Source organism: Eublepharis macularius, chromosome 1, assembly GCF_028583425.1.
Source record: "Eublepharis macularius isolate TG4126 chromosome 1, MPM_Emac_v1.0, whole genome shotgun sequence".
NCBI lineage: Eukaryota > Metazoa > Chordata > Lepidosauria > Squamata > Eublepharidae > Eublepharis > Eublepharis macularius.
The window spans coordinates 64761055-64786944 of NC_072790.1; the positions used below are offsets into that span (position 1 = coordinate 64761055).

A 25890-nucleotide genomic window follows, 5' to 3' on the forward strand; every position below is an offset into this window, starting at 1 on the left:
AGAGTAATTTAATACTAAAACAGACCCCATAACACTTAACCTGGACAACCAGTAGAAGCCATTCAGCTTACAAGTATACCAATAAATGCGACAGGAGGAGAAGCCTCGCTGCACATGTACGTTTTGGGGGGTGGAATGCTAAAGCAAGAAATGAGCAAGGAAGGCTGCATGAGTGGAGCTGTGGGATGTAAAAGAAACCTTTTTTTTTTTTTGGCTGAGTGTCTGTAGCAACTACGAAAACTGACAGTTGCTATGGATTCTAAAAGGAAGAACACATGGATGCTTTTCCAGAGACTGCACTGTGAACTGCATCAGAAATTGACATGATTCAGACATGAACCACAGAACAAATTTGGATGCTGTTATGTATAATAGGCTTGTGAACTTGAACTATCTCCAGGGGAACCACGGGAGCAGGGGGGACGTGTTGAGAGAGATTTCAGTGCAGAACTCTTGGACATATGCAATATTAAAGTGTAAAAAAGCAGAGAATTTTAAGAAAATTTGTTGTGGTTACTTTGCATAGTATATAAAAAAACACAGGTATTCAAATAGGGTCTGAAACACAGAGCCCCAACTTCCCTTTTTTAATTCAGATCCAACCGAGGGATACTTGTTCTGTATGGTCCCATCCACTAATGACCATATCAACTAAAGTGAAAAGATTAATGTGAGATTCTTTAACTTAGGTTTGGAATTCAGCTCTACCTTCAAAACAGTGCCAAAAATTGAAATCAGCCAGATATATCTTTTTCCATCAAAGAAATGTATGGTCTGGGGAGAAAAGCTGAATAATATTTGGGTTAACTAAGCACTTACTTTGCTTTCATATGAAAACACTTGCAATTGAAACTAAAAATTATAAATGTGGAAAAATTCAAATTTTCTAAACAGAAAAGCTTGTCGTATATTATATAATAATGTGTCATATTAAACAATGGGCCTTCACTACTATTTGCTAAAGGTATATTAATATAAAAACTAACCATTCTCTCTTGAGTTATGTATTACACCACAATAGAATCAGGGAATAAACCAACGTATTTCCAAAGCTTAATATGCCTATAGAAAATTGTATAGATAAAAAGAAACAGCTTACTGAATAATGTATCAATTAATTTGAAGCCTTCAGCTGGTAAAATAATCTTACGTGTTAACATCTCACAAGGACAAATAATAAAATATTAATCAAAGCTCATCAAAAGTTAATTGCAAGCAATCCACAATACAGAGAATAAATTAATATATTAACATTAGCTGGTTAGAGGAAAAATTAGATTAACATCTGACTACTATGAATTGCAACCAATAGCTGTGTGTGCTTAATTAAACAGATGTATCTATACAGTGAAATACTGTTCTACAAGATTTACTAGTCTACTGCTGGAGGCATGGATTCCCTGCTTGAATCAAAAAACCAGGTATTGCTATTTTACCTGAAATACAATTAAAGGAGGCGTTTCCTCGCCAATTATTGCCATGGATTGAGTGTCAATTTTTTAAAAAATCTAGAAAATTCTTAATCAGATCATGTTAAGATTTCTCAATCTTTTCTTTTCTTCTTTTTAAAAAATGTATATGTTTTTAATAAGCATTGGAAGAAGGTGAAACCTTTTCTAAGTGGATTTTTATTGTTAATACAAACAGAAAAAATCCAACTACAAGAATGCAGCCACTGATCAAGACCTAATAATAAAATAAATTAAAATAATTATTCACGGATATAGCTAACATTAATTTACTTACAACACAATCCTAAACAGAGTTATGCCAGTCTAAACCCACTGAAATCAGTGGGCTTAGACTGGAGTAACTCTTCTTAGGATTGCACCGTCAGCTTGCAAATTCACAAGAATATTTACTTACTGCCAAGTAAGTCCACTGAAACTTGCTTCTCAGCAAACATATTTAGGATTGGACTGCTCATGTTTAAAGCAGTTTAGCTGATACCATCATGAAGCTCAAGTGCGATTTTTCAATCAAGAAACCAGCACTTGCTGGCAGATGCTATAATTCCCAAAGCCAACTGTGACAGACTGCACTTTTTAAAACTAAGAAGTGCTGTACAAACAGCTGAAGGACTGTCAAGAGTTAATGCTTCACAGAAACAGAGAGCCTTCAGTGACAGGCTACTCCAATAATCTTTTTTTTTTTAGAAAATTTTATTGGTGAGTATACTTTTCAAATTCAATACATACATTCCCTCAATATCTAATTAACCCTATCCCCCACCCTTTTCCTCCCCCCTCTCTATCGACTTCCAACAGCTTTCCAACCCTTACCCCCTCTTATTACTTGATAATTCCCTTAGTCTAAGCACATTCTAATTTTTTTCCAGGTATTCTATCATATATATCAAATACCCTATCAATATAGCATGCTTCTATCAATTATACTATCAAATATTCTATCAGTATAATATACATCTATCAATTATACTATCAATATAGTATAAATCTTATACCCCTCAATATAGACCAGCATGATATAATATATAACAAAAGTCTTAGTTTAAACATTCTATTTCTTTTAAACATATATTCTATCAAATATACTATTGTCATTATAATATGTATTAACACCCCTACTGTGCACCCTGCCACCAATGTGGCACCGCACACAGCACCATACTGCACATTCATTATATAATATACAATCTAATCTACCAACATAATAGTATATATAGTATGCCCCATCAGTATATTTGTTTAACTATTCCCTTATTCATATACTCTGATAAAGGTATTACTTATCATAACCTCCCTACCTTATTCTTTAAAAAATCAGTTCTAAATTTCATCCCTCTTCTGCTATATTATAATCCAATCTTAGATTAAAATAGATATAAATTCTTAATGGTAAAGTCACTTCTCTCTTCTGTTTAAAATGTCTTGTTTCAAAAGTTCTCAAACTGCCACAGTTCTCCTTTCACATCCCATTTTTTTTCCAAAAATTGTTTCAGTTTTGCCCAGTCCGCCAAATACTGTCCCGGATCTAGGTCTTTAAGTTTTCTTGTCATTTTATCCATCTCTGCCATGTACAGCAATTTGTAAATCCAGTCCTCTACAGTAGGTACTTCTTGCACTTTCCATTTCTGCGCATACAGTAATCTTGCTGCAGCTGTCATATAAAATAACAATGTTCTATTTTGCACTGGAACATTCTCCATTCCCAAATTTAGTAGCAAGCAGTTCTGGGTTCTTATTTATTTGGGTTTGTAACACCTCATTAATTACTTCTATTATATCTCCCCAGTACTACTTCGCTACTTCACAAGTCCACCACATATGGTATAATGGTCCTTCGTGCTTTTTGCATTTCCAGCACTTATCTGACATTTTAGCGTTCCCCAGCGCAATTTTCTTCAGTGTTAGGTACCAATAATCTGATTGGGTAGCACGAATTGAAGAGACAAGGATTTATGAACTTGATGCTGGGGAGAGGAGAGTTTGACTTCAGCCCTAGCTGAGAGGAGTCAAGTACTGACAGTTTTGAGATTCAGCCCTGACTGAGAGCAGTTTAACACGGACATGAGAAATGGGGGAAATCTGGCAAGGAAGTTTGGGAAGTAGACGCTGACTCCCATTCAGGCCAAAGAAAGGGGATAGATCTTCTCGTGTACTAGAAAGAGGGTACCAGCTTTCTGGAAGCCAAAAGTGTCAGAGAATACTCAAAGAAAGGGTATTAGGGTGTTTGGGGAGACACTGGAATAAAAACTTCTCAACATAAAGATTAAAGCAACTGAGAAGAGCTTAAGAAACTCTCATTAGTCTGAAACATTATACCTTAAGTCTTTACATGTACTGGTTTTACCTCAGAGTTATCTATAGTGAGTTACCTCAGAAATTTTCAACCCCGATTTCACCTGACTTTTCTCGTATTTGTTAAATAAAATATTTTGTTATTTTTTAAATTTAAAAATGTCTCTAAGTTGTTTAAGTCAAAAAGGGGGGGATCATACCAACATTAAAAATAATGGGTGTACACATAAACTGACCTTCAGAAGGTGCTGGTTTATCCATTTTGTGAAGGTTTTCTTTTGTACTTTGTCCCGTTCATCTGAGAAGAAAAAGCAAAAAAGATCTCAGTATTTTTTTAAAAAAAATTGCACTTATAAAGACTTTAGGACACTAGATATTGCCTGAAGACATAAAACCTCTAACCTGGAGGTAAAAGGAAGGTAAACGTTGATTATTAAAAAAATTACAGGAAGCGCCTTTTATACTACTAGAGATCATTGTTATAGAAACTGAAGATAGAAATGAAAGAGAAATGGAAACTAAACATGATGATTAAATCGGACAGAGAATAGTTAGATGGGTAGTCATGTTGGTCTGCAGAAGAACAGCAGGATTGGAGTCCAGTGGCACATTAGAGATCAACAAGATTTTCAGAGTGTACGTTTTAGAAAGACAGAGCTCCTTGGTGTATAAAGAAGGGAGCTCTGACTCTCAAAAGCTTACACTCTGAAAATCTTGTTGGTCTCTAAGGTGGCACGGGACTCAAATTATGTAGAATAGAGGAATTTCTGTAAAAGATACTGTGTGGAGGAGGAGGGGTGAGCATGTCGTCAAGTCACAATCAACTTATGGTGACCCCCAGCAAGGTGAGAAGCAGAGATTATTTGCCAGTGCCTTTCTCTGCACAATCTTCCTTGGGGGTTGCCCACCCAAATATCAACTCTACTTGGCTTCCGAGATCTGACAAGATCAGGCTATACCATGCTGCCTCCGCGTAATATTAGCAAACACTAATCCATTGTACCAGTGTTTGGAGTGAAACTGCATGCATTAGGAAAATAGAACTGAAACACACACAGAAGGAAACCTCTGAATTGTTACTGCTTACTGATCTATATTTGGTTAGGACTGCCCGCCAATGGCTTCTGCCCAGCAGGAGATTGGAGGCAAGGACATGGGAGGTGCCACCAACATGATGACAAATCTGCAAGTGATTTCACAACACTCTAGGATTCTATGGTAAAACCACAGAGTTTCCAATAAATCCTAGAGTGGTGTGACATCACTTTGGGGTTTATCTAAGGAATGAGGTTATGGCTTTTTTTTCCTTCATTTTTTTACCACTGGCCCACTAAGAGACAGCGGAAGTTAGGAGGGAGGGTGATGGCAGGAGGTCTCCCACCACAGCAGGAGACCTGGAATCCCTACATTTAGTCCCAGGTTAGGGTTACCATCTGGCCAAATGTCTGACCTTTTAACAAAACTTCTAATATTAAGGTCACCAGCCTCCAGGTCCTGGAGTTCTCCTGGAATTACAACTGATCTCCAGATGACAGAGATCAGTTCCACTGGAGGAAATGACAGCTTTGGAAGGCAGAGTCTATAGCATCACATTCCTCCTGAACTTCCTCTTGTCCCCAAATCCCACCTTCTCCAGACACCGCCCCCAAATCTCAAGGAATTTCCCCAAGTTGGAGTTGGCTACACTATCTGACATGTAGAAATCAACAGATGAACCTTTGCATCAGATAAAGCTAAGCATAATCCCCAGTTAATTGTCAAGGGGTATCTACAGGGCCAGGTTTAAAAGTTGGCTACCCTGTCACAGGCTCACCGGATTCTTAAACTAATCTTCCACTGCCAGTTTCTGTACACTGAACATAGTCTGTTTCTTCTTACAGCATAAGGACCTCTCTGGTAGTTGTCGGGATGCAACCTGGTTAATTTCCCTTTCCCCCTTAAAATCTGCTACCTAATTGAGAGACAAGCCATGGCTTGCCTTCTCCCAACCATCAGTCTTGTCTTGTTCTCTAGTGTGCCATGATAAGCAGAACTCCAGATGTGTCACACAGCAGGTATGGGAGGAGTGGACAAGGGATCTGAAGGAAAATGAGTAATAGCTGTTTTATCTCCCAATTCCCCCTCTGTACTATTACTCAATCTGCTTTATAACCAATCCAGCAGAAAACTAGAGTCTAAATACATGCAATACATAAATCTATCAAACATGGTCTGAAAGAAGAGTATAAGTTAACCATCTCTGGGATTTAAGGTCTCCAACAAAGGGGGGGAAAGAGCAGAAGAAATGATTTGCTAGCTCCCATGCTAGTAAAGTTGTCTGTAATTTAAACATTTAGTATGCCTTATGGCCTCAAACTGACAGCATAAGCAAGTACTATTGTGTTTGTAAAAGTAATGTCCAAGATGGCAGAATTATTCAAGAAGCTCAAAATATTTTAAACATCGTTCGAATCCATGAAGGTTTGCTGTAAAAAATAGCACAATTTTTTTCTCGGATTATACCAGTAATTCTAATTTATAGTCATATACTATGCCTCTTTATTTTGACAGTTGTAACTACTAGTGATGTCAAAAACATATTTTCTATTTAGGGCAGTGTATGAGTGTATGACAAATGCAAAATGAAAACATTATTTTGTGTCTTTAAAATGTGTTTGAGTACCTTAACAGAACCTTAGTACTTAGTTACTTCATAAATTCTGTCATATTTTAAACTAGACTACTACCAGAAAGTATTATCACAAGGAAGAAGAGTGTACCTCATGATGCCAAATACTCCTGCACTGGGTAGAACATGAATGATAACTATGCTTTAAATGCAAACGCATCTATGACAACAAGCAGTAAAATCGAACAAAATTAGATGTAGGCAAAGATGCAACTACAACCTTTCCCAGCCCACTCGAAAAACAACAAAGGAAAGTAAAGTTCAGCTGGAGAACTCTTAAATCTAACTATTCTTATTTTTAAATGTCTCTTATATTCTGAAGAATAATGGTTAACAGCAACAACAAAAAAAAGTATAGCTGAGCAAGAGAAGGAAAACATACTTGCATTTGCAGTCACTAAGACAAGTCTTACAAATTTCCTATCCAAATCAAACATGGCTAAAAGATTATGTTGAAACAAGCACAGGTACTGCAGTACTAACCCATGCAGCACATTAACTTCACCAGTTTTGCATTCCATTCTTGCTCGTGTTTAAGCAGCAGACCCTTCATTCTCAGGTGAAAGGCAACCTTAGAGGAACGTTTCTTAAACACTTCAGGCTGCAACTATGGATTTTTTTTTGGTAGGAAATAGAAATGCCTATGACCAAAGACTGGCTCCTCCTGGCAGGAGGAAGGAAAAAACTCCCCTTTTAAAGCAAACATTAGCAGTCATCAGCCTGCTACTGCAAAACAAATAATGGCCTTTATGCTGCATTTCACAACACAGCCTGTTTGAAGATTTAACTTCAAAACTTTGTTTTCTGGTATATGGCCAGTATCCAATGCATATTTAATTAATAGTTTTTAAAATCTGTAAATTCCGAGGTCTGATGAACATATTTCCCTTGTTCTCAGCCACACCATACTTCCTCGCAGCACTTAAGTAGGAGCCTAAGAAGTGGTGCAGCCCTAACATATTAATGCTAAAAAAGTCCATGGTAGATGAACACCTGTCACATCTTCTACAGTCTATGATATGGTTACTAATAAAGCCCTGGCATGATAGGAAGACCTGGGGGGCATTCATAGGCCCTCTATCATGTAGCTGGTATAACCGTGTTTTCCACTTGTTTTTTCTGCTTCTATGGACCGCTGTAAAAAAAATGACTATCAAATAGCTTCTCTCACCTTGGGGCTTCACATGAAACAGAAAGAAGTGGTACAATAGAGACACCACTACATCATTCTAGAGGAATGGGAAATCATTTCTTAAAACTCTTATCTTAAAAAAAAAATCTGCAGGGAGGAAGAGATTGGAACATCTCTGCAAGTTCTATAACACTTCAGCTGAGCTTCCCCCCTGCTTCCTGTTCCAAGTATAAAGGTTAGGTGTGGCCAGAAGCACAATCTGTGGCCTTGGCCTTAAAGGAACCAGCCCAATCGATCCAGGACAGGCCCAAGATACACCTTGTTGATTTGTTCATTTCTTTATATTGCATTTTTATATTGTTGTATGCCACTTTAGATCCCATCAGGGTGAAATGCAGCGTATAAATATCTAAATAAATAAATTAGAAAACAAGTGTATCAGGAAGAAGGATTCTATCCCAGTCTTTCACCTCCTGTGCTTGTTCTCCGTTTGCAGTTGTTAACATACAAAGCATTTAACTATCAAATTTCACCCACCTGCTGTCCACGACTATCGGATTGCCTCACCTGGTGTCTGTGATGCAGCCCATTCTACCACCTCAGGCTCATTCCTGGCAGTTCTAAAAGGTGTGGCTCATCATCTCCACCCCAAGGCCTTTGCTATAATGATAACCAGGTCATCCTTTCTGTCCAATATTTATATGAAGTTGTTGGGCAAGACCCTGTTTGGCTTATAGCCATGTTTGGCAAGACCATGTTTGGCTTATAGCCACACAGCAGTCCGGAGACCAGAACAACAGCGAACAATTTTTTTTCATTCCTCAGAAGAGATTAGAGCAGGGATCCCCAGTGTGGTGCCTAAGGATGTCATGGTGCCCAACCCAAATGTCCATCATGGTTTTCAGAATGTGGGCAGGGCCATTGTAAGGCAAGTCTTGTTATTAGCTGCCCTCACTCAATTGGAAGTGTTTTCCATGGTTGCAATAGCAGCTACAGCCACTGGAGGGTCAGGAGGAGAACTGGTAAGTACCAGGCTTTCCTTACCCATTATATGGTTCCATTCCCCCTTCAGGTCTAACTGTTCCCATAAGGGTTTTTCCTCCCCAAAGTAAAAAAGGAACTGTGAGTTCAGTAAGCGGAGCTGTTTCATGAGAGGAGTTGTATTTAGAGTAGAAGTCCATCCTCTCTTACTCCAGACTTCTTGTCCTCCCATAGACTAAACTATGTTTCCAACTGAAGTACAGACGGTTGTTGTGGGTTTTCCGGGCTGTATTGCCGTGGTCTTGGCATTGTAGTTCCTGACGTTTCGCCAGCAGCTGTGGCTGGCATCTTCAGAGGTGTAGCACCAAAAGACAGAGATCTCTCAGTGTCACAGTGTGGAAAAGATGTGGCAGGTCATTTGTATCTACTCAGGAAGGGTGGGGTTGAGCTGAGTCATCCTGTAAGAGTTTCCCAGGGTGTGGAATGCTAATGGCGGGAGGCTTCACTGTATCCTGAGGAGGTTCTTTTGCATATGGATTGGTACTTGATGTGCTAATCTTCTCTGCAGGGCTATTGTCGGGGATAGAATGTTTTGTTAGCCTGGTGTTTTTCAGAACTGGAAACCATGCTCTGTTCATTCTTAAGGTTTCTTCTTTCCTGTTGAAGTTTTGCTTATGTTTGTGAATTTCAATGGCTTCCCTGTGCAGTCTGACAAAGTAGTTGGAAGTGTTGTCCAGTATTTTGGTGTCCTGGAATAAGATACTGTGCCCTGTTTGCGTTAGGCTATGTTCAGCCACTGCTGATTTTTCAGGTTGTCCAAGTCTGCAGTGTCTTTCATGTTCTTTTATTCTTGTCTGGATGCTACGCTTTGTGGTCCCGATGTAAACTTGTCCACAGCTGCAGGGTATACGGTATACTCCTGCAGAGGTGAGGGGGTCTCTACTGTCTTTTGCTGATCGTAGCATCTGTTGTATTTTTCGGGTGGGTCTGAATACTGCTTGAAGGTTATGCTTTTTCATAAGCTTTCCCATCTGATCAGTAATTCCTTTGATATATGGCAAACACACTTTTCCTGTAGGAGACTGTTTTTCCTTGGTTGTTTGATTCATCCTGGGTTTGATTGCTCTTCGGATTTCATTTCTGGAGTAGCCATTTGCCTGAAGTGCGTGGTTTAGATGATTAATTTCCTCATTGAGAAAGTGCGGCTCACATATCCGTCTTGCACGATCCACTAATGTTTTCATTATGCCTCTTTTCTGTCGGGGGTGGTGATTGGAGTTTTTGTGTAAGTACCGATCAGTGTGAGTTGGTTTCCTGTAGACCTTGTGACCTAACTGAAAGTTTGCTTTGCGGATGACCAAGGTATCCAGATGGGAAAGCTTATGAAAAAGCATAACCTTCAAGCAGTATTCAGACCCACCCGAAAAATACATGAAAGCCTTCGACAATACATTGAAGTACAGACCTTGACAAACCAATGGCCAGAATCTGAAAGCAGCAGCTTCATTTGTTTGGCGAGATTGCCACGCAATTCTTTTGTAAAGCAAAGAGGGTAGTATTGCTTTTGGTTCTGCCTCTTGTAGCAGCCATTCAAGGTTTGGCTCAGCTTCCCATAGCAGCTATTTTCAGGTGCTGCTCACCACTCCCTCCCAACATTCTCAAGGAGCCCACATGCTTTAAAAGATGGACAATGCCTGGGTCAGAGAATTACTTTAAAAGATGTTGGGTGAATGTTAATGGTAACTCTCAGTTTACACCAGGCACAGTCAAGAGAAAATACTACTGTTGCAAATTGCTTGTTCAAAGGCAGAAAGCAACTTTTAATTTAAATCCTCAGAGGTTTAGTTTTACTGTTTCACAATTGACTTTTCTGCCTATCATGTATCTGCCTGTCTTGAGCTCTTATGCAAAGATGAGTTAGAAACTCTAACAATGTTATCAAGTAAGCTGCTTACCCTTCTGCAAAGAAAGACGGAGAGAGAGAGAGAGAGAGAGAGAGAGAGAGAGATTGCTGTCCACCCACTGAGTTCAGGTGCAGTGCTAGGGGGAAAAAAATCTTTTTTGAGGAATATGTGGGTTGAGGGAAAATGAGTTTCTGGTTGCACCACTGCTGGGGGACTAAGGCAGGGAATATGCAGAAAACCTGTGACGGGGAAGCCCCACTGCTGCCCATTGTATCAACAATCACAGCTGCAAGAAGAAATCGGACAAGCCTCATATGGAAAACAGCCATATGAGACCATCTCACCCAACTCATCCTAATAAGGGGGCATGTCAGTTTTAGCATATATGTCCCCAGGAATGAATATGACGATATTAAGAAATCCTAATGAACATTTTCTGGGACATCATATAATTTAAAAATTGGAGGTATATTCTTTTCTTTGGTCCTGTTACATGAAAATATTTCAATACAGCTGAATGCTACTATTTAAAACCTTTTTTAAACAATCAGGTAACTGTTTGCCAAAATGTTTATATTCAACACATAGAAAAGACAGTTCCCAACACTGTCATATTCTAGTGTGCCCAAAAGCAAAATTAAGCATACAGATATCCCCATTAAAGGTGGGGATGGGTAGATTTTAAGCAGGCTTGTTTCTGAATAGTTGGGATCACTAGGACCAAGTAAGAAGTCAGTTCCACTCCAGTAGTATTCCCACTCCTTTCAGTATTACTATATAAAGTATATTTTCCTCTGTATAAATAAATAGTTGCCATTGAGGCTTTTAAAACAAAGTTCAATTCCTGATGACAATAATGCAGGGAGGGTAAACCTTGTCCCTCATCTTGTCCCCTATCTCTGATGCTAGGCAGAGATCATGCAGAGCAGTCGACCGTGTCCTCCTCTTTGCTAGGTGACTCTCCAAGGCATATTCTTGTATTTTCATCCACTTTTCCTTGGTACAATGAGCCTGTTCCTTCAGTCAGTTTCCAAGGAGTTGTTACAGAAGTGTGTAAACCAGATTCATGACGGTTTGGAAATGGACAGAAAACTCTCTCTTATTTTCCACTGTTTTTCTCCTCTTGCTTCTTAGACCCAATTCAAGAGTGAAATGATACAATAACTTTCAGGTCAAAAAATAAAACTCTTTCACCTGTCAAATAATGGGAAAGTACTTTTTTCCTTTTGCTCCTCCTGCCAGTGGTTCTCTGAATACAGAATCTCTGCAGACTTAATCAGTTCACTACAAAGGATGTTTGAACCTGCCCAGTATGGATATAGAGGCAGGGTTTATCATACACATATGATCTCATCGTTCAGTTATGCTCTCCATGGAACGCCAGACATTCACAGAATTATTTTGAAATGACCCATCAGCCCAGGATAAATACTCTATACTTTAAAACAAAACTGAAAAACATTTTGCTGAACTGCAGCCAACCAAGTGACATATTTGGCAGTTGCTCCCATTCCCTGTGTCTCTTTCATCTGTAGAAGTCATCAATAGCTCCGTAGCAAAGCAAGAGAAAACATCTTCAGACGTGTTGGCTGGAAGAGAAGCTTTTGTCACTGCATAGCTTATCATTCAGAATTCAGAAAAATGTACCTGCTGACACACTATTGTCTACTCAACTATCCCCATCACCCTACCAACAGTCTCAAGGGAAATCTGCATACTCATAGAATCATAGGGTTAGAAGGGACCTCTAGGGTCATCTAGTACAACCCCCTGCACAATGCAGGAAATTCACAAATACCCCCCTGCATGCATGTGTGTGTGCACGCACGTGCGCACGCACACACACACACACGGTGACCCCTTCCCGCTCCATGCCCAGAAGATGGAAAAACTTCAGGATCCCTAGCCAAATAGGCCTGTGGAAAATTGCTACCTGACCTCAAGGTGGTGATCAGCCTTACCCTGTACATGTAGGAAGGGGCCACGAGACCTAATCACTGATGTAACCCTTCCTACCCTCCCTCTCAGGATCTGCCTAGGTTCACAGAATCAGCATTGCTGTCAGATGGCCATCTAGCTTCTAATTTAAAGCCTCCAAAGAAGGAGAGCCTACCACTTTCCGAGGAAGCCTGTTCCACTGATGGACCGCTCTGTCAGTAAGTTCTTTCTAATGTTTAGCTGAAAACTCTTTTGATTTAATTTCAACCTGCTGGTTCTGGTTTGACCTTCTGGGGCAGCGGAAAAGAATTCTGCACCATCCTCTATATGAAAGTCCTTCAAGTACTTGAAGAAGGTTATCATATCACCTCTCAGTCATCTCCTCTCCAAGCTAAACACACCAAGCTAAACATACTCATTTTGAATGGTGGTGACTGAACTAAGCAGCCAGTCGTCTACCGCAAGAAGAGAAGAAACAATGCAATGCTATGTAAATTACTCCCATCTAAATCCACTGAAATCAGTAGACTTCGGGCCAGACTAGGCAATATATGACATGAGCCAGCTCAGGTGTCCACCAACATTACTTGCAGTTACACTTAACATCAGAGAACTAACATTCCCAAGCTCTCTAGGGCCTGATTTGGCTTGGGAGCAGAGCATGGGGGGAAGGAGGGGATTCGGGGGGAGGAGGCTGTCTGCCCCGCTTTCAGGTTCCACATATACTGACAGAAGCATTTGGTGCCCCACATGAATGATTTAGATTGGTTCTGAGACTGGAGTAACTCTGCATCGGATTGGACTGTAGGTCCATCTGCCAAACAGGCAGATGAACTGTAAATCCTGCAGTCCAGTCCCAGCATCAGATCAACCTTGCCTCAGCTCCCCACAGCTTCCTTCCTTGTAGAAATCGAAGGAAACCTTCAGGATGTTTCTGGCATACTGTGACACCACCAAGCATCACACTAAACCAGTATATATCCTGAAGAAGAGCAAACTATGTAATGGCAAACTCTGTAACGATTTCAGCCACTAAGAGCTGAAGTCTTCTGTTTAATCATGTGGCCTCCACAGCAAAGAAGGGTAAGGAAATAAGACTGCTTGGAAATACCACATTTCCACTATTTCATGTATTTATAGGGGAATCAGTAGGGATCTTGGCCCTTTACCTCCTTGTCTGCCAATACGAAAAGACACAAGATATGACCCTAAGGGGACAGCCAAGCAATTCAGGCTGCAGAACTAAGCCAAAATCACAGCTGCTGGATGTATAAATGAAGCAGCTGATGTTTACACCACACACACACATTTTTATTATTCCTGTCTGCACTAATCTCCAATCAACACACTACTATCCTTTGTTCATGAAGTTGGAGGAAGAATAATCAAAAGATTCTGCTTGGCAACAAAGAACGATAGAAAAAAACAAAAAGACTTTTTTTGCTGCCAATGGAAGACAAACGCCACATACAGGAAGAAACCCTTACAGCCTAAAAACATCTTTAAATTATGTCAGTTTGCACTGAAGATATTTCTGCAGAACAGATCTATGTAATGCCAACAGCGACATGAATCAGTGAAACTTAATTCTGTTTAACTTTGGCTGGACTGTGGTAAACTATGCAGTGGTAGTTGTGTTTGCCCATTTATTTCAATGGGATCCTAATGCTGTGTTGAACTTCAAACTGTAACAAGAAACTGCAAAAATCTCTCCTATGTGTTATGATTACCACTGAACAATTCAGACTGATGTTCCGGGATTCCAATGAATTTTATATTTTTTTCCTATAAAATACTCACCAAACAATCAACATCTTTAAAGAGCAGCTCCTAACTGCTTACTTAAGTAGCTCCACAAAACAACCAAGAGCCAATAAAACTACTCTAAGCAACATGCAACATCTGGACAGAGTAAGGAAATATGAATTGCCTACTAAAAACAGAGGGAAACCCACAGATTGAGATGCCCCAATATGCAAGTTGTTACATAATGAGTATGCCACCTGCAACAATGTGAAGCAATCAAAGGCAATGGGAAAGGGTTTATACACAGAACACCACTGGCTGAGGATTCTGTCACTAGCTTGATTCATCCCTGATCCACCTTTCAAGGAATTGCAAGTGGGCAGCAGCATATTATCTCAGCAACCACCAACCTAGGAATGCCCACCCTGAGAAGGCTAATAGTTGCTGCAGACCCTTGCTTCACTCTTCATGCAACCTGAGATCACCAGTACCTGTTGTTCAGGATTAGGGAATTCCCGCTCGTGCAAATGAGCTATATAGGGAGGTACGGGTAGCAAATGCTCCACGTGTCTCTACCTCTCCAAACACATATAAACAGAATATATTCTGCAAGCTCTGTACCCATGTCAGCCACTCCCAACCCATGCCTCTCTCTGCATTTTGAGGTACTGAAAAAATCTCATTTCCTACAAGAGACTGGTAGACCGAAAAGTGGGCAAAGGTAGGAGCATTAGTGCAGCAGGGTTAGAGGCATCTCTGACGCATATTTTCACTTCTTCCAATCTATTTCAGAGAGAGACAACCATACATTAGTAATAGGAACACTGATCATTCCGATACAAACATGTACACCACGCAAACTGACTGTGATCAAATTTCCTCACTTACATGCAAAGCAACCCTCCTGATCAGAGTGCCTCTGTTTTGTCAAAATTCATCTTGAGCACTGTGTCAAGAAACTTTGCGCCTGCACAGTAGTCACTTGTGTTACAGAGCCAGGTCGTAAATAACAAATATGTGTTGCCGCCTGCAGGTGCCTTTGCAGTTTGTAAGCTTAAAAACCAGAGAACAGGTACATATCCTTCAGAACCATGATCAGCTCATTAAAGTGACTCAAGTTATCAAGCAAGGTTTGTTCTGTTTTTCATCTACACTGTTGGATGAGTCCTTTAAATAACTCTACAAATAATATGCTGCACACTTTTTCTACCCGCACAGTCAGCAGTATCTATCAAGAAGTGACAGAATGAACTTACTGCACAATTGGGTCAGGTGCATAGGCAAGCACCAAAGGCACACAGAGACATCTAAGTAGTAACTCAAAATTCTGAAATGGAATTTATTAATCTAATAATGTGCCTTTTAACAACTAGAACTGGCAGCTGCAAGAAAGATGCCTGTAACCGTGCAAACAGAAAGATATACACGTATTTGTTCAGACACATCTGAAGAACTTGGTGAATGATTAGTTGCCTGATCACAACTGGCAAACAAGACTGGCAAGCAATACACAAGCTGAACCTGAGCGATGACATCACTCCTGGAACTGATGTCATTGCCCCGCCCCAGCAGTGGGGCCCAGGAAGCCTATTCCCATCCTTCCCCCCACGAGGTGAGTGGTGGCAGGGGCGGAAGATGGGAGTGGGGGATTCTCCCACCCCCACTGCGGGACCAGCAACCTTAGTGTCAACACCAGCCCAACTTCTTACAGATTCTTAGGCAGGGCTATACTGCCTATAGATTAGTACATTTGTTAAAAAAGGAAAGATTACTTAGGGGCCACTGCTCTCCAGGTTATGTTACAGACAGAGCATGAAGGCAAAAAATTGCTGGCAAGGATCCCACTCTACTAAGCCATTTGGGCCTACAGTAGCCCAATATCTGTCACTGATCCTACTTTCTAAAATACCCAGCTTCAACTGGACATGCTTACTGATACAGTGATACCTAATTTAGTTGCTACCTCTAAATCAATGTCACTAGTTTATGGCAGACAAGTCCCAGGATAACCCTTGCATGTCTGTTTAAGGTCATGCTCAGGATACTGTGTGTTTGAACATCACACAGATATGATCACTGGAAAAAAAAAAGGCTGTTCAAAATCCTCATATTTTTCTGCAGTGTGGGCATGCAACCCTCCATTTTCACATTCTGCTATAGTTTATAAACCTTTCTTACCCCAATAATTCAAAAATGCAAGAAGTATTCCTAAATACCATGTTTTCCCTTTTTTTGGTATCAGTTTGCCTTGGCTTAACCCCTTGATCGTACAACTAATACAACAGGAACTGATTGGTTCATCATGTCAGAATAATTGATCCTGGGAACAAATAATTTGCTATCTTAAATCGGTATTTTAATACACAGCCATAAACTGCTTATAATTTTCTGTTGCTACAGATTAAGGGTTAAAATATTTGTCCCTTATGGAGGAAGTAAATTAAAATATTTACATTCATTTTACTGTAACACCTGAATTATTTTCCTAGAGAAAAAATAACAAGACAAATGGAATATTACTTCAAGTATTTAAAAACTCCATTAAGTCTCACAATTTTTAGAACAAAACAGAAATAGTAGTGCAAAACAGAAAACTGAGGTTAACAATTATTTCAAAATGTTAATGAGATGTATGACTACTAAGTTTTTAACCAGTCAACAGTTTTGCCTTGACTACAAATATTAGCAGATGATAATGTTTATTCCCATTATATGAAAAGCTTTATTAACTTATTTTGAAGTATAAATTTGCTGTCCGAATTCTGGTCAGCCAACAATCCTAACATAATGCAGAAAAGAACAAAAAGGAATAATGTGTTAAATTAGTTGCTGATTTCTTTCAAACGTGCATGTTAAATCGGTTTGATGTCCTGACCAGTCATTAATTCTGGAAAGGCAGCCTGGTCTCCTGCAGGAATAGAAGTGTCTTACAACGCTTCAAAATCTGCAACAAACTCATGTGCCAGTTCTATACCCAGGGCTTTTTCACCTGAGGTTTTTTGTTGGTTCTAACCCCAGTTTCGATTTATCTCCTGATTTCTGCACAATTTTTTTGCCTTTAGTTTTCACTTTGGGTTGGGGGGGGGCATTTTTTCCCTGTTTTTTCTTCACCTGATTGTGAGTCGCCTTCGAGCCTTGTGCAGAATGTTTTCTACCCACTTCCAACTCACTTTCTGATGACTGGCTGTTTGTCTGTCAAACCATTCCTCCCTCCCTCCACATTCATTCCCCCTCTTGGTTTTGCTTTCAACCTTTTTTAAAAAATCATTCATTTCATAATGTCATAAAGACCTAATGTTGTAATAATAGGTGCAGCAGGTTCTCTGAATACTCATCTTATATTTTTTAATAAGTAAGTCTCTAGCTCTTCCATTGCAGAGATATTTTTTTAAAAGGCCGATCCACATCTATTACTACAACGTTAAGTCATTATAACGTTATGAAATTGATGATTTAAAAAATTCCAAAAGTCTCTTGGGGGGACTTGAGCATGTGCTAAAAATTAAAAAATGGGAGGGATGCTCTGATGCCACCGATGATGCTACTGATGAGAATAGCATCTTCACATGAAAATCCTGATTATTTAAGGCAAACAAGGAAGACTTCACAACTGTTAAAATGCAGAGGGAGGACAGACATGTGGAAGAGCTGTACCCAAACCGATTTCAGTGTAAGTGGATTGATTCAGGAATAAACTGAATGTGCAGAAAAGCCCCCATTCACACAAGCCATGCTATTACATGGCCTAGTAACATCAACCATACCACCAAGACTCCCTTACTCCAATACAACATATGCCTACTAACAGCACCTTCTCTCATCTGTATGGGACAAACTGATCAGTTTCTATAGAAGAGAAATAGGTGAACAGAAACCTGACATGCACTGTCAACAAAAAGAGTTACAAACTTTAGAGAGTCGTTTTTAAAAATCTCATGCACATAATATAAAATAAATGTGCAACATGACACTTCTATATCATGCCTCAACAACATGCTGAGACAGTGACCGAAGCAGGCTAAAAGTCACAGGTTCAAATTTACTCACATATAAGCAAGTAATCTATTTCAGGCTCAGAGATTGATTACTAAAAGCATGGCTGTCAAGGTTGGGGGGAGAATAAATATGAATTCCTGTCCAAGCTATTTTTAGCTAGTGTAAAGACAAGTGCACTGCCACACTGAACTGAAACTTTATTTTATGTTGATTTGGGCGGCCGGGGGGGGGGGCGATAAACATAGGTCACGCTTCCACTGAAGCATGAAGTGCCAGTGAGATCCAGTGGGGTTGAGATTAAGGGTAGACTACAGCCTAAAGAAAATTTCATTTGCTCAGTAATCCACAGCAAAGTCCCAAATAGATTAATTTGTTTTAATTCTGTTACATAAACATTCCTTCTAAGCAAAACAAAAATAAATGTTTTTATATCACTAGTATCATTTTATCAACGCCTCATGAACGTTGTATTCACACTTTAACAATAATACTGCTTCTACTGAGAACACTGCTTCAATATGCCTGCAGTATTTACTGATTTACTCCATGTCACTCGTTTACTCCATGTCTCTTGTAATCAATTTCTCACCTTAATTTACCCAATCTTAATTGCACATGCACAATTATTATCTACTAAGTACTGTCAGAGCGATCACAAGAAACTCAGAAAATGGCAGCCATGTATTGAGTTCCCCCAGCTGTAATGCACACTAAAATGTATATCCCATGCTGTGGTCAAATAATTATGTGCAATGGAGCCAGGAAAATGCACAAGATTGTGAGGTAAATTTTCAGCAGCAGCCCCATGTTCACCTTAGCTCTGCCTTTAAAAGTATGTATTATGTTGTCAGAAAAGGTGCTCTATGCCTGTGACACATTGCAAAGCAAAATAAAGCACTATTAACCACTAAAAAAAATCAGTTCACTATTTAGTTTAATTACCATATTTATGTGGCACAAACCACTATACGAGACTGCAGCATAAGCTCTAGAGAAGATACTTCATGAAATGTATTCATGTTACTGTTTTTCCCTTCGTATGAGTACATTAGAATTAGTACAATTAGTATGTTTTATGGGAGTTCTTGGTCTCGTTTTAGGAAGGTTGTAAATTAATTTAAGGGTCCCTTAGTGTTATTTTTTTAAAAATAGAATTAATCATGGTGTAAACTAGTCAATGATCCAGGACTTTACAAATTCACAACCTCCACTTAATGCAGTTCAGTGCTAAAATCCCAATGAAAAAGAATTATGAAGGAAGGTGTATAACACCATGACCTGAATTTTTTTTCCCAAAGGATTTTGCAGGGATGAGCTATTGGAACCCTACCACAAGAAGTCTTTTTGACAGGACTAAATTATCATATCTATCTATCTATATAAAGACAAGTGTCCTGACTGACTCATCAACGCCCAGCCCAAACCCCTGGACCTAGAAACAAGAAATTTGGAAAGAACATTCCTTTCATGATGTAAACACTCATTAAGAAGGGATTTTAAGAAATTCGCCCAAGGGGGTAAAAAGAGGTAAAATGAGTTTTCCCAAACAGATACAGGTTCCCTGTGTGGCTGGCAGGCTGCAGCCTGCTTGCACTCCTGCCCACTGCCAGCTCGGCCAGTCTTCCCTGATTGGGCCAGCCTTTCAAAGTCATTTGCATATGCGGACTGATTGGGGCTCACAACATTCCACACCTCATCCGCCCCCCGCCCCCGGAGACAGTTGGAACACAGAGGTCATTTGTGTATGTGGCCTGTTTGGTCCTCACCCCCACATTCTAAACAGTATGCAGTTGCTATTGGGAGTCGTTGAATGTGTCCTGAGGTAAAATGCACCTCCCAGTCTTCCCTTAAAAGTTCACTAGGGTTGCCAATCTCCCTGTGGGGTCTGGCTTTCCTGTGTGGCTGCAAGGCTCCTGTCTGCTTGCACCACCACCACCACCACCACCCCCGACTGGTCAGCTGTGGAATTCACTTCATTGGTTTTTTGGCATCAACACGCTTCGCTTTATTCAAACACCTTTGTGAAGCTCAGGTACTATGCTATTGTAACTACAAAACCAACTAAAAACACACACACAAACCAAAAAATGTTACATACCCATAAGTATTATAACTGGATTTAAAGTAATTAAATACCGTAGTGATGCACAGGTATCAAGCTAGTCACAAATAAAAGGAGATAGTCGCCTTGTGGTGACTCTTCCCACTGAAATGTCTGCTTGAATAAATATAGCATTCTCACAGCTATTCCTACCAAACTCACTCAGTTTCAAAAGCAGTCTACCATAAGATATAGAGTCCTATAAAGAAAACCACATTCAACATCCCTTTATTCAAGGCCTCTATAAACAGTGAGAACATACAAGAGGGTGCAGAATGGCACAAATTCAGTTTGAATGGCTACAAACAGGTATAACAAACAATCTTTCAACAGAATTTGAAGGAATCTAGCCAACCATGGCGTGCAGTTGTACAACATGGATGTATGTTTTTGATTTTCTGGGATGTGTGGTCCCTGGAGATGAGACAGATACCATCTCCCCAAATCCCATACATGACATGACAGCTGAATAATATCTGCTTACACAGGCCTTACTTATCACCCAAGTCTGCCACTTGATATTAACACCTAATATTAATGTTCCACCTAGACCTCCACAAAATTAAGTAGTGTTGAAATGATCAAGAAATATAGGGGAGTTGTGCTTTATAAAATTGTGGTACCATTTTTCAAATAACATTTAACTATATCCTACCAATCCACTCCTCAAAAAAGCCTCCTAAATTGGCTGCAAGAAGATTTCAAACATTGCTGAGCAGATGATAGAATACAAGCCAATTAAAGTGTTGAAGCAATACCAAAGTTTTCCATATGAATTTATTTTGTACATGCTTGTTTTGGAAGACAAGAGTGGTGACCTCTATTAAGAACCTTAATCTGATCTTCTATGACTGGAAGGCCTGAAAATATGAGGAGCCCCATTTCACAGTTTTCAAGGTCCACTGCCCAAACACCAGTTATTTCTACCAGTATGGCTATAAGTAGCCCATAAGGATGGGTTCTTTAAAGGACTATTGCACAGCTATTCTTTAGTCCGCAAATAATAGCCATCCAGACACCTTAATGAGTATCAATCCTGCCAGTGATCCAAAGGAGGTAGCCATGTTAGTCTATAGTAGCAAAATAGTAGAGAGTGCAGTAGCACCTTTAAGACTAACCAACTTTACTGTAGCATAAGCTTTCAAGAACCACAGTTCTCTTCTTCAGAGGCATGCATCTGACAAAGAGAACTGTGGTTCTCAAAAGCTTATGTTACAGTAAAGTTGGTTAGTCTTAAAGGTGCTACTGGACTCTTTACTATTTTGCAACCCTGCCAGTCACATACTTATAAAGCAAAATTACTTGAAAGCTAATGCAACAGACAATTTCTCTAAAGCACAGAACAACAGAGTATATGCAAGTGGGAACCCATGAGGAACTCAAGGAGGAGGGGAACTCTCACCCTCCACTGGACTTGCTTCCTTTTCAGCTTCTTTATTCTCCAACATTTCCCCTCCCTCCCCATTGCCTCCGATACTGCTGTCTCATCTACCCACTTGCTAACATTGCCATCCCTCCCCCACTGTCTCTGCCTGCCTCATCTGCCTGCTCAGCAATGACCACTTCCAATTCCCTTTTCCACTGTCTCTCCCACCATCACCACCCTACCTGCCTGCCCACCTCACTGTCTTGCCCAGCCACATAGCTCAGCTTCCCTGGCAATTCCTCCTTCAAAATGGTGGCTGAAATATTGCATTACAAGATCTTGGTCCCCTCTCCATAAATTGAGGTTTGGGAGATTCTTAAATATCCCATCACTTTTTTTTTTCATTTAGTATTTCTGCAAAGTGCCTTATCGGTTCATGGCTTCCACTGTGAAACGTTTTTGCTCCACTCTCTGGAATCATTGTTCAGAATTAAAAATAGTTACCTATTCAGATATAATGATTTTAGCATTCGTTTTCAAACTATGCAGATGATACAGTTTCATCTTCTCTATTCCTTTCACGCTACACACAAAAGAATAAGAATTCTCCTTTTCCTAAAGTAGAAAAGAGAGGGGGATGGGAGTTGCCCTTTCTTTCCACGGAACTATTGCTTATTTCCACATCACATTTATTTTCTATACAGGATACAGTGATTCTCTTTCAGCAAATTTAGGAGACATTTGATCCATCTAATATTCCCCAGGCATTTAAGAAAAAGGCAGACAAATGAAGATTGAACTAAAGAAGCAGGGGAAGAGAATGTGGGAAGCACATACATCTGTTTGTATTGTTGCTGTGAACATTTATAAACTCAGAGTTTAAAAAAAGAAAAGAAGGTAGACAGAGGAAATGCTCACAGTGCACACACAAAACTGTGTAGGATTCCATTAACAAAGGCATGGTAATTTGTTAATAACATTATTATTCAGTATTTTTAAAAAAAGGCTCCTACAAATACTGAAAAAATCCAAAATTAAACTGAACATAGTTAACAGGGGATATGTTCACTATATACTCCAACACAAGCCACCCATATTCATTTGGACTAATGCCCAGAAGAGAATGATTTTATACTGGTCTAAAGAACAGCCAGCCCCTGAGCTTGTTAAAATGGGAAGCCAAGACAGTTTCAACAGGAATGTCCAGCTACCAACCCACAGACATTCCAGTGTAGGCGTGGTCATTATTAGCAGCTCCTCATCTGACCTCTTCCGTTGTGATTGTACATAAAGGGAGAGAATATCTTGCAGGCAAAGTATCAAAACTGGGACATGAGTATTCAAGTGAAAAGTTAAGATAAAGATGGCAATGTGTTATATAGAATTAACTACAGTCAGTAGTATGAACAAAAGAACAGGAGGTTTGGACTTTTGGATAGTTGCTTTCATATCTCAAATTTACCATGGAGTCATAAGGCAAATATGTCATTTTCTGACCATCACAGACTGCTTGGCAAACAATTATCAAAATTTTTATTTGCAGATATGTATACATATTTCAGTTTCCCACCAATAGCCCATCTCATTCAATTGTTACAAGTAAGTATTCACAAAATTAACTACAATTTGTTAATACAGCCACATAATTAAGGTTTCAAAAAATAAAAACTATGTATTAACTTGTGGGGGAAAACATCATGAAACAGCACATAAGCTTTTGAGTTCTACCACATTCTTAATCAGGCTAGATGCTCGGCATAAAACAGTATTTCATAACAAAAAGTTTACAAATCTGCAACTAGTTAAGCCACCTTAAAAAGGAATAAAGGATACATTGCACAATTAATTGGATTGCATGCAAAAGAGGTTTCAAGTTGCACCAAATGTTGCTGGGACAAAGCAGAAAAAAATGGTGAGAAGAAATGTCCTTCATCAGAAGAAGTCACCCAAAATATTTCAGTCACTGTGACTGCGCTCCGTCCATGTACAACAGTCCAGCTTCAGAGTAGTAGATGGCAAAAAAGAGAGGGTTGAAGGAAGGAGCCAGTAAACCCTCAGCATAGAGTGCTCAAGCTCTTGGTTATGAGTCTGGTTGAAGCAGAGCAATGGCTTACTACTTCATGCCTTGCTGGCCGGATCACACCCAGGAGGGACAGAGATGGCAAAGGGCCCAATGGCTAGAAAGTCAACTCTTCCTTTTAGGGCAGAAAGACACAAGGAAGAAGCTCTTCCATTTTGGGCAGCTCTTTGGATGGACAAAAAAAGCATGATGGACTAAGCTTTTACCTAGGGACTCCATCTTGTCCACGCAGCTAGAGACAAAGGAGAGAAGTCCCAATCAGGAGATCTTAATGATGAATTTTAAATGACTTCAACTTTAAGTAAAGCTAACCTGTCCTAATTAAACATCATTTGGGAAATACCTAATGAAGGCAAAGAGGACTGCCCATTTTCACCTTTTCTTTGTTCTCTCGTTCAGCCCAAAAGCTTGAACAGAATATGTGCATTCAGGTATTAAACTTTCTTATATTTTAAATGCTTTAAAAGTCTGGTCTCTGGAAACACACCACACTTAATAGGTATTGATATCCAAAGGGATTGCTAGCTGAAGGGAGGGACAGTGGGGCTGCATGCCATTTCTGGAATCTGATAGCTTTAATGTACAGAGTGGAGGTAGGTTGCCCCAAGGGTGGATAAAAATCAATGATTTTTTTTAAAATATAAAAAAAAATCAGATTTTTTTTTTATTTAAATCGGATTTTTTGATTTAAATCGGATTTTTTTAATTTAAATTGATTTTTTTTAAATAAAATGCTTTTTGAGGAAAATATATTACCATCCAAAGGTTATTCCATCATGAAATAAAGATTAGTTTTTAATTATGTAGAATAAGGCTGTATATGTTTAATTTTTTTGGTAAACAAATTCCATTAATCCATTCACAATGTCATGCTCTTCCAGAGGTTTTTGTAAGATTATTGGGCAGTTTCTCTGCCTACAAGGTATTATCACAGATGCTTGGTTTTGCAGTTCTCAAAACTGAATTTGTGTCAGCTCAGCAGAGATCACATGCCTCTTCTTCACAGCAAAAATGTTATAACATGAACAGAGTTGAGAAAAAGACCTTAATCCTATTGTTTTACACACCTATGAAGACAGAATCAGCCCCTTCAGTGCTAAGTTTCAAGAAGTTCAGTGAATAGAAACAATATTTTTCTGATTGTTTGGAGTGGAATAGATCTGCACAAGAAGAAACTAAGTGTGAGGAGGGAGGGGCAAGCAGTACAAAATGAAAGTGAAACTTTTTGAGCACAATACTGCACAAGTCTTTGGATCTTTTGTGTGTATGACCTGAGGTTTATCACATTCTTTCCTTGGAGGAAAAAACCTATAATGGCAGGAGGCCGTAAAAGAGACCCAGTTTGGGAATACTTTAATGAAGTTCCTTTACCTATCGGTAAGGCAGGCATGCGTGCAAAATGCAAACACTGCAACAAAGAAATGCAAGGCCTGGTGGCCCGAATGAGGCAACATCATGAGAAGTGCTGTGATGAAGATGACCAAAGAAACACATTTGAACAGGCAGGATCTTCAGGTTGGTGAACATTTTTATTGAATCATATTTCTAAAGACTGCCTTGAACTGTCATGTTTGAGCAAAATTATATTTCTTATTATTACTGCATGTTACTGTCATTTGGTACAGTTATGAAGAAAAGCAAATATTCCTTTTGGGGCAGTGCTGTACAATAAGCAGAAATTGTATAAACAATAAAATAACAGCATTGACTTTTTTGTTTAGGGGAATTCATCGTCAACATTAAGGATTCTGGAAACTATCCACCTTCAAGATCACCATCCTCCTGTTCTACAGTTTCAGAGTTATCCATCCCAGATACTGCTTCATTTGCATCATCATCAGACACCCACAGTATATCACCTAAAAGAAAGAAAAAACCCTTCCCTCCTGGAACCACCATAGATAAGTTTGTGATAAAAACTAGCAGATTAGAAAAAGAGTTAATTGATGAAAAAATTGCGCAGTTTGTTTATGCAACGAACTCTTCTTTCCGTCTGACTGAGAACCCACATTTCATTAATATGGTTCAGTCACTGAGACCAGGATACAGTCCACCCTGCAGAGCAGATGTTGCAGGGAAACTGCTGGATAAAGTGTATGACAGAGAAATGGAGCAATGTGCAACAGCTCTGGAGGGTAGAATTGTTAACCTAAGTATTGATGGGTGGAGTAATGTCCACAATGATCCTATTCTGATGACAGTTTGTGAACAAAATCG

At 39.5% G+C, this 25890-nt stretch overlaps 1 protein-coding gene across 1 annotated transcript in view; it reads right to left on the reverse strand.

Moving 5' to 3' along the window:
- Positions 1–25890, reverse strand: part of DST (dystonin) — a 462451-nt gene that overhangs the window by 317597 nt on the left and 118964 nt on the right. Inside the window, exon 5 of the mRNA XM_055002047.1 lies at positions 3998–4059. Within this exon, the coding sequence (XP_054858022.1) occupies positions 3998–4059 (62 nt within the window). The remainder of the gene's footprint in view (positions 1–3997; positions 4060–25890) is intronic.